Source organism: Rhamphochromis longiceps, linkage group LG5, assembly GCF_057381845.1.
Source record: "Rhamphochromis longiceps isolate RC_006_pf linkage group LG5, R_longiceps_female_GT1.1, whole genome shotgun sequence".
Classification (NCBI taxonomy): domain Eukaryota; kingdom Metazoa; phylum Chordata; class Actinopteri; order Cichliformes; family Cichlidae; genus Rhamphochromis; species Rhamphochromis longiceps.
Window position 1 is genome coordinate 40,557,744 of NC_140561.1, and position 14,430 is coordinate 40,572,173.

The window sequence follows — 14,430 nt, forward strand, 5'->3', positions numbered from 1 at the left end:
GTTATGATCAAGCACTGTTGCTAAAGTGCTGCTCAGAGGGGGTCATATGATTGTTGGGTTTTTCTCTGTATGTATTATTGTAGGGTCTGCCTTACAGTATAAAGCGCCTTGAGGCGACTGTTGTGATTTGGCGCTGTGTAAATAAAATTGAATTGAATTGACTGTGGGTGTCAGGATCAGAGGGAGGGCGAGGATCTCAGGAGGGACTCGGTGTACAGCATTCTGCATGCTTCCTGTATGCTTCCTGGCTGTGGGGAGTTGGGCACGTCCCACTCCCAGGAGAACTGCAATATTCTTAGGACCTGCTGGAAAGATCATGCGTCTCAGTTTACTAATGAAAGTAGATGCTAGTGACCTGAAAAAGAAGCTTGTCTTCCCAGAAGTGGTGATGGTGAGTAAACAGACTGAACAAAGTCCTGATTGACGAGGCCCGTGGAAGGATGACAGCCTCATTTCCCACTGAGCCCACAGCAGCATCGCTGCACTCTGTGCTGCAGGAGATCGACTCGGAGCTCAAAGCCACGAAGAAGCTGCTGGAGAGAGAACCTCGGCAGCTGAGGCCAGCTCTGCACGCTCATCTTTGATGAGCGCTCGCATGTCTGGTCTCCTGGACTCGACCCTGTAACAAGACAGAGCCTCTCTGAAGTTCTGCAGCACAGTGTCCTCAGACTGCCGTATGACTTTAATTATTAATAAACGTCTGTTATTCTGTTGATCCACTCGTTGAAAAACTGGGCAATAATTCACAACTCTGCTTCAAAACTTTATATCTGTGTTAGTAATAAATCATACTCTGTCCTGTGACACAAATAAGAACAGATGCTCACAGTAACGCACACACACGCACACACACACACACACGCACACACACACACACACACACACGCACACACACACACACACGCACACACACACACACACACACGCACACACACACACACGCACACACACACACACACACACACACGCACACACACACACACACAGTGTATTTATAGCACAGCAGGCCTCAGTTTGATTCCTGGCAGTCTTCATCAAAATATTTACTTCACATCACATACCTAAAGACGTGCCAGCATCTTTACATATTTATGTTTCTCATATTTATTTTCCGATCACTTTAGTTGAGATGAATTTTCAGCTCTGGGAACTTCGTTTGAACAAAGACAGAAGGAGTCGTGGTAAATAAATACGACGTACCACAGAGCCGACAGGAGCCGTTTCCCACAGATCTGGCCCTCAGTCGTCCCGAACGCACAAGCAGAAGCATGTGGAAGCATTTAGAGGTGGCAGCCCCAAATCACCGTGTCCTCCGTCACCCCAGAACACCACCCTGAGAGGGCTGTGAACCCGGGCAAAGAGGTCAGAGGTCAAAGACTCAGGATGGAGTCCAGGCCTCCCAGAAACAAACAGCCGCCAGCAAACCTGACGACCAGAGGGCAACACGGGAGAGAACAAGAGTGCGCTTCACCGGTCTGTGAGCGACTGCGTGAAGCTGGCTCGTCTCCATGGAGTCGGCTGTTGATTACTCGAAAGTCTTGTTTACAACTTTTATGATAAATGTATCAAATAATGTGAATAATTTAAAGGAAAAGCAGCAAAATTTTAATCTTGAGAAGTCGATCTGGCCGATCATCATTTACTGCTGCTCAACTTCTGATGCTGCTTCTTGTGCCCACCAGGGTTACCGTGGGTAACGGGGACAGCATCACACTGACTTTGTGTTATGTGAAGGCTGTGTGCAAGCAGAAGTGGTAGGAGGAGGACCCAATGTGCAGACACTCGGAGGCAGAACGTGAACTCAAAAGGGCAACAAAACTAAGACTACAAAACACACTTACACAGCCAGAACACACAGCTAGATGAGGGTAGATCACAACACTGACTACTGAAACACAGGGCTTAAATACACAGAGGGAGCAATCAGGGAATGTTGTTGTTTGATGTCTTTGTTTTTGGCATAGACTGTATAAAAAGATGGACGGCATACAAAAGCCTCAGCGTCAGCATTTTGACGCAGCTTTGACATTCAGACTGAGCGTCTTTGTGTTTGGGAGAGTCAGACACTGTGAACATTACAAGAAATGTCAGCAAAACATCAGATTTCCAGAAGTGCTTCCTAGAAAAGTATTTAATGTCACATCAACAAGGAAACAAATATCTAACATTTTGTAAAAGTGATGGTTATTTGCAGCTTCGCCTCTTTATTGGACTGCCTTGAATCTATATGCACATATAAATATACATAAATATATAAAATATGATATATGCAGATGTAAAGACTCTTTAAGTTGGTGGTGAGAGAAACCTCTCTGACCCCTGACCTTTCCTCAGTCCAACCACATGTCAAAACAGTGAATTAGCAGTCGTGTCAGACGTTCTCTAAACACCTAACAGTCCGAGTGTCATGTCATTATGAGGGTTCAAAGGTCAAGAATAATCATAACCTTTTGTCTTCCTGTTCCACAACGCGTGTCATCTGTTTCTCAGCTGCGCCTCATTCCTCTTTGTTTCCTCTCTCTTTAGCTCGGCTCTGGTAACAGAATCTGCCTCCCTCTTTTCATCGGTGACATTACAGGAACCCGATCTGACGTCCCGCATTCCTGCAAACAAAGACGGAGAGCGAGAGCGAGGGCAGGCAGCGAGGGATAACAAGCCAGTGGAAAGATTTCAGCCACATGAATCGAACGCATGGCGATAACAATGGTGGGAATTCAAGGAAACTCAGATTTCAGTACAGACTTCAGAGCTATATCAGTGTAACTGTGGGTGCAGATTATTGGGGGTGTAAGGAAGTGTGGATCCCCTGTTGTCCTCCTCAGTGCATCATGGGAAACCTAATTACATGTTTGCACCAAACACTCGAGCTAGCATCGATGCAAAGCACAAACCAGCTCCTGTCCTCCGGCTCACAGTGGGATGTTGCACACTCTGCAAACTCCAAACAAAGGATGCCTGAGACATTGTTCTTTGGAACAGGATAATAAAACATGTTCAAGGCTGGAACCAGGCTGCAGATTATATTTAATTATGATTTTTCTAAACTTTTCTGATTCCTTTGTTCCATCAGTCACAGCCCATTTAAAGATCCAGTCCCCTGCAGGGAAACATCGCTGATTTATTAAAGCTCGGCTGCTGCACCTGCTGCATTATGATTCTTATGTAGGACTTGCAACGGTTTTCTTGTTAAACCAGTTTAATCTTGCACGCAGACAAGATAAAAGATGGCTGCAGCTGTCACAGGAATCTAAATGAACAGCCTCGTCAGCGGATGTTTTTTTCTCAGTATGTTTGCTTCCTAACTCAGTTTATTTGTGCAACGACTGATGAAAAACCAGCAGCAGTTACCCAAAGATGGGCGAGCCAGTCAAAGTGTTTATGCAGCTAGCTTTAACAGTTTGTCCCAGGCTCTGTGCGGCCCTCTACAGGCCCCGGACTGAGGCCAACAGCAGCAAAGAAAGATGTTTGCATAATGGAAAAGAGCTCAGCCCTCATCCAAAGACCTGAAAGAAGTTTTCAAGAGTTTGTTTCATATTTTTATCCTGATTGTTGAGCGAACCGGTTGTGAAACGCGTCCCGAGTAAACGCCAGATGTCCACATGTTTGGCAGAACATCGATCAAATAAAGACTTGAAAAGGTCAAAAGGTTAGATCATCAGGTACGGGCACATACGCGACTGAATTAATCGTGAGCAGAGAACGTGACAGAGCGATCGCTCGAGATTCCTCTCGGGTGAAGTCGACTCTCTACTCTCTCAGTTTTACTCAGCTTTGGGAAATCAGCCAAAGAAAAAGTTCAGACCTGCAGGTGTGGTTAATCGAAGTGATTATATCAACGACTCTAGATTAAAGATGAAAGACTTTGTAACTGCTTCTTCTGTATTATTTTACATTTTTATGACTTGACGACATCCAAATGTCTCCTTCAGGATGTTATTTTTGCCAAAACTAAACAGAATCTAAAGTAAACATGAAGGAACTTTTTCAGTATTTGTTTCCAGCCTGCAGGGTGAGACCAGCAGTGAGTCGGTCCCCATGTTAACGCTTTACAGCAGAAATAAACATGTTTACAGCCTGATACACAGCTGTACGGGTGCAGAAGGCTTTTGTAACTGACCTCTTTAAATTGTATTCAAATCTGCATTTGGGGCGTGGCCTAATACAGGTATAACAGGTGGGTGTAACTTAGCACTTGACCCTCTCTGTTTCCAAAACCAACAGGCGAAAGTGTGATAGCCACGTCCATCTTTTATATACAGTGTATGCACAGCAGGACTGGGCTTTGCTGGACTCATACTGGTCGGGTTAGTGAATGTGCTGCTGCTGCCTTCAACCAGTGTAATATCCATCCATCCATCCATTCATTCATTCGCTTATCCTTTTCAGGGTCGCGGGGGGCGCTGGAGCCTATCCCAGCTGTCATAGGGCGAAAGGCGGGGTACACCCTGGACAGCTCACCAGTCTGTCGCAGGGCCAACACACAGGGACAGACAACCATTCACACCTAGTGACAATCTGGATTATCCAATTAACCTATCCCCACAAGCTGCATGTCTTTGGACGGTGGGAGGAAGCCGGAGTACCCGGAGAGAACCCACGCAAACACGGGGAGAACATGCAAACTCCACACAGAAAGACCCCGGCCTGATGGTGGAATTGAACTCAGGACCTTCTTGCTGTGCGGCAACAGTGCTAACCACCGTGCCACCATGCTGCCACATTTTTAGCAGGATTGTGTTTGTGTGTATTTACACTTTTATACTTGCTATATTTATTATATCCTGTATGTTAGTCTGCTGAAACATAAGCTCTGCTCCAGTTTCACTGTACAGCGCCCGAGCACAGTGACAATAGAGGAATCTTTATCTTATCTTTATCTTTACACACACAAAGACAAAGGTGTGTGTGTGTTTCTACTATTCTGTTTTTGTACTTGTATCTTGGATGTTTGTGTACCTGCCAAATAACTGCAGTGAACTGCTCCATTTTGATGCTTAGTGCAGCCAGTTTGCGGTGTGCAGCACAGCTGGCACCAAAAGTTTCCGACTCAAAGTACGACTGCAAAATGTTCTTTAATTCAGCATCTTTCACTTTCAGCAGGGTCGGAGTACTTTCCCCTCCGTTCTCATAAATGAGATTCACTCTGAGCTGCTTCTGAAGAAGGATGTTTCTAGAAAGCAGCGGAGAGTATGAAGCGCGTCTTTGATGGTCTCTGTGTGGTTTTCACCTTTTTGCTGAGAAAAATTCCGCCTGTGCCGTTCGTGAGTTTATTTCTTTAAGTGCTGCAGCTACATCACAGAGGAAGACAAGATCCTGGCTGCTTCTGATCGGTGAGGTTTGACTTAGAGGATGTTTGCACGACGGTGGGCTTCTGTGTGGAGTTCCCCCTCGTTGTCTTAGTGAGAAAACCGGAGCAGCAGCCACAGACATCAGGCTGTCAGCGTTTACAGTCAGACTTCCTGTCTCTGCTCTGTGAAAACCCGCCGACTGTAACTGCTGCAGAGCAAACGCTGCTCTCATGTTTAAGGCTGTAAACTTTGAGAAACTAATGCAACAGGTGCAGAGTCACTGACGGGAAAAGTCACACACACACACACACACACACACACACACCTACCTGCACACACACACACACACACACACACACACCTGCACACACACACACAGAGACACACACACACACACACACACACACACACACACACACACCTGCACACACACACACACACACACACACACACACAGAGACACACACACACACACACACCTGCACGCACACACACACACACACACACACACCTGCACACACACACACACACACACCTGCACACACACACACACACACAGACACACACACACACCTGCATACACACACACAGACACAGACACACCTACAAACACACACACACACACACACACACAGTGTTTAAATCTCATTTTATTTTTCTACTATGCAAGAAACTTCAAAACACTTTTTAAATGTTTGTTAAAGACAAATGTCTGTATGTGTTTGAATAAATCACTAAACATTTTTTCACTTTTATTGTTTATACATTTGTAAATTGAATTTATGTTTTTTGTACTGAAAAAGCACTGACTGTATATGAAAGATGACCATCATAAGAAGAGGTTCATTTACCTTGTGGACAGACGATGGAGCTTCTTCTTCACAGACTGATTTAAGGACACGTACAGGAAGTCTATCATGCCACATACGTCTTTAAAATACTCTTATTGTTCCTTAACATTGCCGTCATGCTCACTGTGTCGCCTGTGTCGTGGGAGTAGCGAGCCAATTTTCATATCACAACACGTGTCGCAGGACACAGTCTTTGTGGTGCAGCATCCAGGTGTGCACCTTTCACGTTCGGAACTTGGCGTGTTGCGCTGGGTTGAAGGCACGAGGGTACGATTGTGTCATTTTTCCCACCATTTTAATGATGTTTCAGCTCAGGGCCATACAGTATCTGGCCTTCAAGTCTGCCGTCGTTAGCCGTTTCCGGGTCCAAACTCCGCTTCAGATCCCAAAGTCAAACGAACACTGCAGCATCACTGAGAGTTAAAAACTGTCTAAATTCTTTCATCTTTAATAAAATGATCAGCGTTGCTGCTTTACCAGGTGTAACAATTGAGTTTAACATCCAGGCATCCATAAAAACAGGATTTATGATGTTTAACAGAGTTAGAAGTTAGCAGGGAGTTAGCTCGCTAGCTTCCACCTAAACATGATATAGCATGTTCTGACTGAGAGATTTCTGACAAAATTCAAACGTACAGCTCTGCTATCACTTCCAACATAAATGAAAACATGAAGACATGCTATATAAATAAAATGGAATTGAGTTAGTGCTACGAGCTAACCATCACCAGACTCATGCAGTGTAGCAAAGTTACGGCTAGGTAGCTAACAGTAGCATGCTTGCTCAGGTTAATGCTACTAAAATTGTGTGGCTGGCTAGCTGAAGGACCATTAGACAGTGAAATGTGACTGATGAACAGAGGATGCTGCACACTCACTCAGCCAGCATTTACATTCAGTAATAATCTGCAGGGTCTCCCTGACGACCAGTCTTAACAGAGACAAAATTCAAAATTTGAAGTTGTGAAAATCATGAAAACACTGCGTCACGTTCTTACTAGAGTAGGTTTATATCTCATTCATCTCTGCATTTTATTTCACTTATCCCATTCAGGGACGCAGGGGGGCTGGAGTCTGATCCTGCTGTCGAGAGGCAGGATACACCCTGGACAGGTCGCCAGGCTAACACAGAGAGACACACAATAACACGCAATTTAGAACAACAAATGAATCTAATTAATCTAATTTCTTATCACACTTGACTGAGATGCTGAGCACGGTGCACCAGAGATTTTATCATTTAAAAACAAATCATAGATAATTTATACAAAGATATACATAAACAGCATAAATGTGCTGTTTATATTTTCAAAACTATACTATGGTAACAGCACACTTCCCAAATCATACTTGTTTACAAAACTGGTCTCACATTGTATTGATTTAAACCCAAAACTGGAACTTAAAACCATAACCTCACATCTGGAAAGTCTTTATTATCCTCATAAGTCAAGTTAGAAATAGATTTCTTTTCCCAAACATTCCCATACAATCTGATTCCACACGAGTCGCCCCCTGCTGGCCTTTATAAGAATGCATGTTGGAGGCTTCATTTCTAGTTTGTACAGGCTGCTTGGGAGCTGGATGAAACCAGGTCTATACGATGTTTTATTTCTCGGTGTAATCTGAGAGAATGGGGGCTGTACAGTAGCTCTGAAAGTCGGTGAAGAGCTGCAGGTTTGGCAGTCGCAGTGTTTTCAGCCATTGGTTCATGTTGTTTACAGACTTTGCTGGTTTGTGGTCACAGCAGCTTTCAGCCTCGATCTTTGTTCCCCAAACCTCAGAGTCCGACTCGCACCACAAATTAGTCTCATTTCCAGACACAAGTTTGTGTTCCCACGGGCTGGTTTTTAGAAAGGTGATCCTGCTTGAGTGAATGCACTTTGTTCCTTTTTTACCATGTTGATCATAACAACCTCTGTTTTTCCAAGTTACTCATATGCTAAGGATATTATTTATCCCTCTGACGGTGAATTCCTGATTTAAAAACAAACAAACAAACCAACCACAAAAAAAAAAAAAAAAAAAAAACCACTATCAGCCTGTGTTATTGCACGCTGTAAGTGACGACACGAGAGAGAAATCCACAGATTGTGAAATCACTGCAAACAGGCTGCCCTGAAAACAGCTGTGTTTCCCCCCCTTTTGTTTCCTTTGGTCCAAAACTGGTTTGATTGCTTTAGTTCACGATCCTTTTCATCCCCGGGCGCTGAACAGAAGATGACACACCCAGATGAATAATCCCAGGTCATGCAGAAAGTCAACTGTGCAGTCCCCGAGAGCAAATACGAAGCTGCGGTTCGGGCGGCGAAACCAAAGCAGAGGCTGCCTCTCAGTGGTCGCTTTCATTGATGCATTCAGAGAGTACAGATGCACATCTGCAGGCCTGTTGTTACCGAAACTCCGTTTACTTTACACATACTCTGCATAATAAAAACTGTTACTACAACAATGAAAGTACCAGATTGTGTTGTGGAGCTTTCTTTGCGGGTAAAAAGCAGCCAATGCCTAAACAAGAGCCTTAACCGTCCATCATAAAGCTGGAGCGCTGTGAAGCTTTAAATACACTCTGGCTCCCTGGAAGCAAATATAAAGAAATGAGGGTGAACACTTTTTCTATAAATAAAATAGTTTTATTTTGAAGAGTGACGTCAGCTCGCTGTCGGGAGCGTGACGTCAGCGGGTGCGTTGTTGCAGAGTCACTGCGACGGTTCGACTGTAAACAAGCCGAGGACAGAGAAACGTCTCGAACTGAGTCCGAATGTCTGCGCTGTTATCTCCGTTAGTTCATCACGGCTCGTATTCATCCGTGTCCGGTTCCATGTAACCGTCCGTGCTCACTCTCCCCCCGAAGGAACAGATCTCGTTGTCCCGGAGAAAGAGTCGCTCAAAAACGTTCAGACCCTGAAGCTAGCTTAGCTTAGCGTAGCTCTGGATAGCCTACCTGGCTAACCAACATCTGAGGGCCCGTTCAGAGGAAAAGCCCCTCTATGCCCTGGGCACCTCTCTCCCTTCACCGTGACTGGGATATCCTGAACCGTAAGTATGCCCTCCTGTATTTTAGAGGTGTTGCAAGCATTTTAACAGCAGTTAATATGACCTCCAATGCCGAACTAGCTAGTTAGCCTAGCAGCCTGCTAGCATTAGTGCAAAAGGTTTGAAAACACGCTCTTTACATGCAGAGATTTTCAGCGTTTCAGGCATTAACTAAGTCTAATTTTACTGCGAAAGCTCGACAGACGTGCATTAATCTCTCGGTGTCACGTTTCATTTCATTTATTCGGTTTATCTCAAGTAATGTGTTTTTATTGGCAGCGGCTCCGCTCGTCTTTAACTAGAGGCCTGCTAAACTCATTCACAGAACTCTGCGTGTCATTGTGGAGTGATCTCTGAGTTATTAGTTGTAATGTCTCAGTTAACGGTGGATAGCACTCATATTTCCTTCAGAAACGGAACCCCTGCTGTCGTGTTTTTTCCGAGTTTGCTGTCACGTTTATCACGTCTGCCGATCTGATTGGATTATCTATAGCCCAGCTGATCGATCAATAACATATCAACAATCTCAAAAGTTCAGTGTTTGTTGATTTATTGTTTATTTTAGAATTGATTTTAGCTCCTTGGATCAGCGAATATGGCCTTTATTTTTAATTGAATTTTTTCATTACTGGAGTAGTAGTTGGTAATTTTTTTAGAAAGGCAGAAAATACCTTCTTATGACCACTTAGGTCTGTCTGATATTTAATTTACTTGGAAATTAATAAAAAAATGTTGACTCAGAAAACACAGAAATGCCTCTTTAAGGAGCTGAAATTATTTGTCTTTCTCATCTTCTGTGATGGTGTGTGTGTGTGTGTGTGTGTGTGTGTGTGTGTGTGTGTGTGTGTGTGTGTGTGTGTGTGTGTGTGATTTGATTAAAGACTAGTTCTAGTTAATTTTCTGATATTGTTTACTCGTCCAGTGTTTTCATTATACTGACTCTTTGAACAGCTGCTCCCACTAAGCAGCATATTCTCAGCGCCGCTTGATAACAGATGTGACTTTTAATTAAAATTGGAATCTCTGTGAAGGAAACCGTGATGCGCACTTACCTGTGTGGCTTCATCTGCAAAACACTGTTGTGTGTTTCTATTTTGTAGCTGGGTGGCTGGTCAGAGCGGCCTCCTCCCACCATGGAGGCAGGAGGGAAGGACTGTGAGGAGGAGACGCTGCAGATGGCGTTCAAGAAGCTGAGGGTTGATGCTGAGAGGTAAACACAGGCCAAAAAAAGTTTTTAATTTATTTTAAAATGATTTTTTAAAATTAAAACCCCCACAGGCCACTTTATTAGGTTCACCTGTTTGACTCCTTGTCTATTTAGCGAATCACATGGCAGTAACTCTGCTTTCCTCTCTCCTTCCAGTTTGCCCGGAGCTGTGAGTGTTTCGGAGGCGGTAACTTCCAGAGCAACATCGCGAGCTTGTCTCGACTCAAGCGGAGCGAAGCCCAAACTCGGCTGCCCGAAAGACAACTGGCACAGGTAGGCTGATTCTCTGGGAGACGCTCGATCACAGGAACAGACAGTGTGGATACTTGTGTCCATCATTGTGAGCTTTTTTCCACTGAGTCAGAAAAGAAGAGGAGGCACGTTTCGTTCTATCAGTTCCATCCTAAACACAGCCTCAGGACTCAGACACTCTGGTTCGACTTTTCTTAACTGGTGGATGCTTTAACTGTTCTAATCCAGTTGAGTGTAATGGTTTTTATTCAGCGTCATTAGGAAAAAAACAGGCTAAACTGGTTATTTTAACTCTAAGCTGAGTCATAAAGTTTAAGTCAGGCATTGTTTGCTTGTTTAATAAATACGTGAACACGTGAGGAGGAGATCTAACCCTCGTGTTTAGTGTTTTGTTTTGTTTTTTGTTCTAAAAACAACCTGTGAAGGTTGTGAATGTTAAGATGTGGCAGTCTGTGGAGAAGTATTCATTCATGCCAGTGATATTCCAACACTGGTGACTTTTTGGTTTTTACAGCAAAGAGTAAATGATTAAATGAAACTGACTAACAGAGCAGTAACCAGCTGCCTCTCCAGCTGGTGGCCTTTCTTCTGATGTGCAGCATCTGTGAGCTCGGCACAGTGGCACCGGCGCTCCGCCTGCTGCAGGTTCTGGTTACAGTGGCTCTTGATCTCAGAGCAGATCCTCAGAACAGAACCAGGACTGCAGATGCTAGCTGTGATCCAGGCTGATGGAGATAAAAGTCTGTCTGACATCAGGGGTTGGGTGGAATTGTAGCTCAGAGGTCAGCAAACATCTGGACTGAAAAATAAGAGCGAGGGTTTTTTCTAAGGTCAGACTTTGTGTTGTGTCTTTCAGGTGACGCCTCTTTTCTCGTTGAGTGTTTATTTTGGAGTTCTTCTTTGTGATATTTGATTTTCTCTCTCGTCCTTTTAGCTGCATGAGGAAAACTTCCAGAGGAGCGTCCAGAACACAGCGCCGTCGCAGGTCCAAGTCGCCCATCCTCCACCCACCGAAGTTCACCTACTGCAGCACCTCCGGAGCGTCTGCACTGTCGCCCCCTAGTGGTTGCCCGAAGCACCAGCGCCTGGCCGCGCCTGAGCCTGCCCCACCTCGTCCGGCAGCAGACGGACTAGCTGCCTCGCCCGTGGCCATCCCGGTCCCAAAAGAGCACTCCTCTCCAGGCTCACCCGGGCATGTCCCCACTCTGGTTTTTGGATCCTGTGCTGCTTATGAGACGCATATTAGAAGCGTGGCTTCCCCACAGTCCTCACAAGAGATCCCCACTATCATCACCGCTACGTCCGGGCTGGCCGGAGGAAAGTCGAGTGAGGACAGCAGCCCGCAGAGCAGCGAAACCCGAACGGGAACATCCCCGAGATCCAGACCGGCAGAGGCTGCTGACTTCCGAGCTCTGTCCGAACTCCACAGTGGCAGGTCTGCCGAGGGTCCCCACGCCGCCTGTTCCTGTGCCCAGAGAAGCAGATCAGAGTCTCAAGAGGACGGCAAGCAGGGGGTCGAGTGTCAGTGCCATCATCAAGGGTGGCACGGTGTGGAAGTCTACTCCTTCACGGGGCTCCGCAACGTCATATCGGAGTGTGAGAGGAGCCTGCCGAGCAGCGAGGAAGCATCCAGAACTCTCAGCTGTAACGCGGCGGCGTCTCCGGCGCTGTCGTCAGGCTCCCCTCGCTCCTGCTCAGAGCAGGCGCGCGCCTACGTGGATGACATCACAATAGAGGACCTTTCTGGCTACATGGAGTATTATTTATACATCCCCAAAAAGATGTCGCACATGGCCGAGATGATGTACACTTAGAGTCAGATTTATTATTACCACTATTATTATGTCAGATAAGGAAAATGATAAGACGGTAACAAGGGTATTTTTTTCTGTCGATGAGAGAAAAGTTGGCCTTGGAGGAAAGTAGGAAAGGTGCTAGTAGAAGGAAGAGTTAGGAATAAAAGTTTCATTTAAATGGACAAAGGTTGGCCACAACATTAGAACCACTCATAGGTGAGATCCACATGTTAAGTTGTGACGTTCTGTTAATCCACGTCTGTTATATTCCCACGCTCTGTTACAGCAGCAAAACAAAACAGCTCCTGGCCCGATCGAGGGTCTGTGGGAGCCCAATTCACAGAGGCCCCTGAGCCCATAGGAACCAGCCCCGGGGGCCACAGGCTGCCGTTTCAAAGCTGGTCCAAGCACATCCTGCTAGCGCTCTGCTAGCGTTAACTTTAACCCACCTTTCTGGAGGTGGAGCCGGGGGGCTGGAGGCTTTTCCAGCTGACATAGGGCCAGAGGCAGGTCTGTCACAGGGCTAATGCACAGAGACAGGTTGCTGTTTTTCTCATGAAATTCTCATAAATTTGCATGAAGATTAAACGTTATTCTGAATAATTGTCATAAATTCAGTATAAGTTTGGTTTAGTGGGTCAGTGACACAGTGTCAGCCTGTAAACCCACAACCAGAGGTGCACGGCTGCCCGCTGTGCCTGCAGTAGGGGAGGGTGTGACTTTTGAATGTTAGAAAAATCATTAAGTTATAAAAATTCAACTTTTTTTTTTGTCTTTCTTTTTTCTTCGGGTGAGTGAAAGGACACATACCTACAAATGTAGGAAAAACATTGATACTAACTACAAGACGGTGAGATTAATGTGACAAAAATAATCCAGAAATGAGGCCCAGAGCCTTCGACTGCGCTTCAAACGTGTTGAAGTGGATTATATTTGAATCCAACGTGTTTTGATAGCACGCTCTCTCAGATTTGTTTAAAGATGCTTCGTATCCAGTAACTCTGATAACCAGAAGCTGTCGTATTTTGGAGCCTGACTGTCAGTAGGTGTGCAGACCGTGTCAGGCAGGCGGCTTTAATGTTGTGGCTGATGGCCACAGAATAGACTAACCCACGTTTAATGTTTCTGTTTGTCTTTCTGTGATTTTTACTAAATCTGACAGAAACTCGTCACAGCCAGCTGTTTCGCTTTAGTTTCGCCTTTCTCTTTGTGCCCTGTGGATCACTTTTCTTTCTTTGTTTGTTTTCGGTTTACAAATGAAGTTGCCAAAGCTCCTGGTGCTGGGTCTTGCAGAAGACAGGAACACGCGAACTTGTCATGCCAAGTGTGATTCTGTTTTTGGTGTTTGTGGCGACCTCAGGAGTCGCCCGTCTGGATTTAATTTCACTCAATAAAGAAGTAAAAAATGGAGAATTCATCGTCTTCACTCGTGTCAATGAAGCTAATCAGAGATTTTTCTAACATGCTCGCACGGAGTTTACAGGGAGTAATAAAATAATTTCAACACAAACCCTGAAGCCCCAGTCACAGTCACAGATGGCAGTTATCAACAACTGTCTCTTAAACCATGCTCTCTGCTTTAGGCTCTGGGCACGCTCACAAAAAAGGGGCGTTTCCCGTGTCTTGTGCACAAATTGATCCCCATGAGTGTCACCTGCTTGAGTGATAAGTTATATCATGATAAAATGGTGTCTAAAATCTATAAAGAACATAATAAAAGTAACAGTAAATGCAACACTGCAGAAATATGACAAATTATTGTTCCATAAAAATGCTAAACGTGTGTTTTGGCACACTAAAACAATTTAACTCCAGCCTCACATTAGAGTTTAAGCTGGATCCATTTAAAAGTCCCACAGTCTAAAAACGCAAACGTGAAAAATGCTTCTGTCACAGATTAAAGGGAAATTTATCTGATTGAATAGATAGTCTGTGTGAGTAAACTATAAAAACATTCTATATTTCCTGCTTCACCAAAATAATACATGTAATCTCCAGTG

General features: G+C 44.9%; 1 protein-coding gene and 1 long non-coding RNA gene across 2 annotated transcripts; both read left to right on the plus strand.

Moving 5' to 3' along the window:
* The first annotated feature begins 2,501 nt into the window (after positions 1 to 2,501).
* Positions 2,502 to 5,752, plus strand: LOC146670662 (uncharacterized). The gene is made up of 2 exons (XR_014911886.1): positions 2,502 to 2,706; positions 4,387 to 5,752. It is a non-coding gene; the product is annotated as an uncharacterized LOC146670662 (long non-coding RNA).
* A 3,061-nt stretch (positions 5,753 to 8,813) lies between these two features.
* oser1 (oxidative stress responsive serine-rich 1) lies at positions 8,814 to 13,843 on the plus strand. The gene is made up of 4 exons (XM_085407696.1): positions 8,814 to 9,178; positions 10,276 to 10,385; positions 10,539 to 10,655; positions 11,569 to 13,843. The coding sequence occupies exons 2-4, from the start codon at positions 10,309 to 10,311 to the stop codon at positions 12,446 to 12,448; spliced, it is 1,074 nt and encodes a 357-aa protein (XP_085263822.1). The 5' UTR covers positions 8,814 to 9,178; positions 10,276 to 10,308; the 3' UTR covers positions 12,449 to 13,843.
* The last annotated feature ends 587 nt before the right edge of the window (positions 13,844 to 14,430 follow it).

Excerpts from the sequence above, each read along its gene's own strand:
- oser1 (XM_085407696.1), top strand. The coding sequence starts at position 10,309 with ATGGAGGCAGGAGGGAAGGACTGTGAGGAGGAGACGCTGCAGATGGCG. Across the intron at positions 10,386-10,538 it reads CTGAGGGTTGATGCTGAGAG|TTTGCCCGGAGCTGTGAGTG; the intron begins GTAAACACAGGC and ends CTCTCCTTCCAG. Across the intron at positions 10,656-11,568 it reads CCGAAAGACAACTGGCACAG|CTGCATGAGGAAAACTTCCA; the intron begins GTAGGCTGATTC and ends TCGTCCTTTTAG.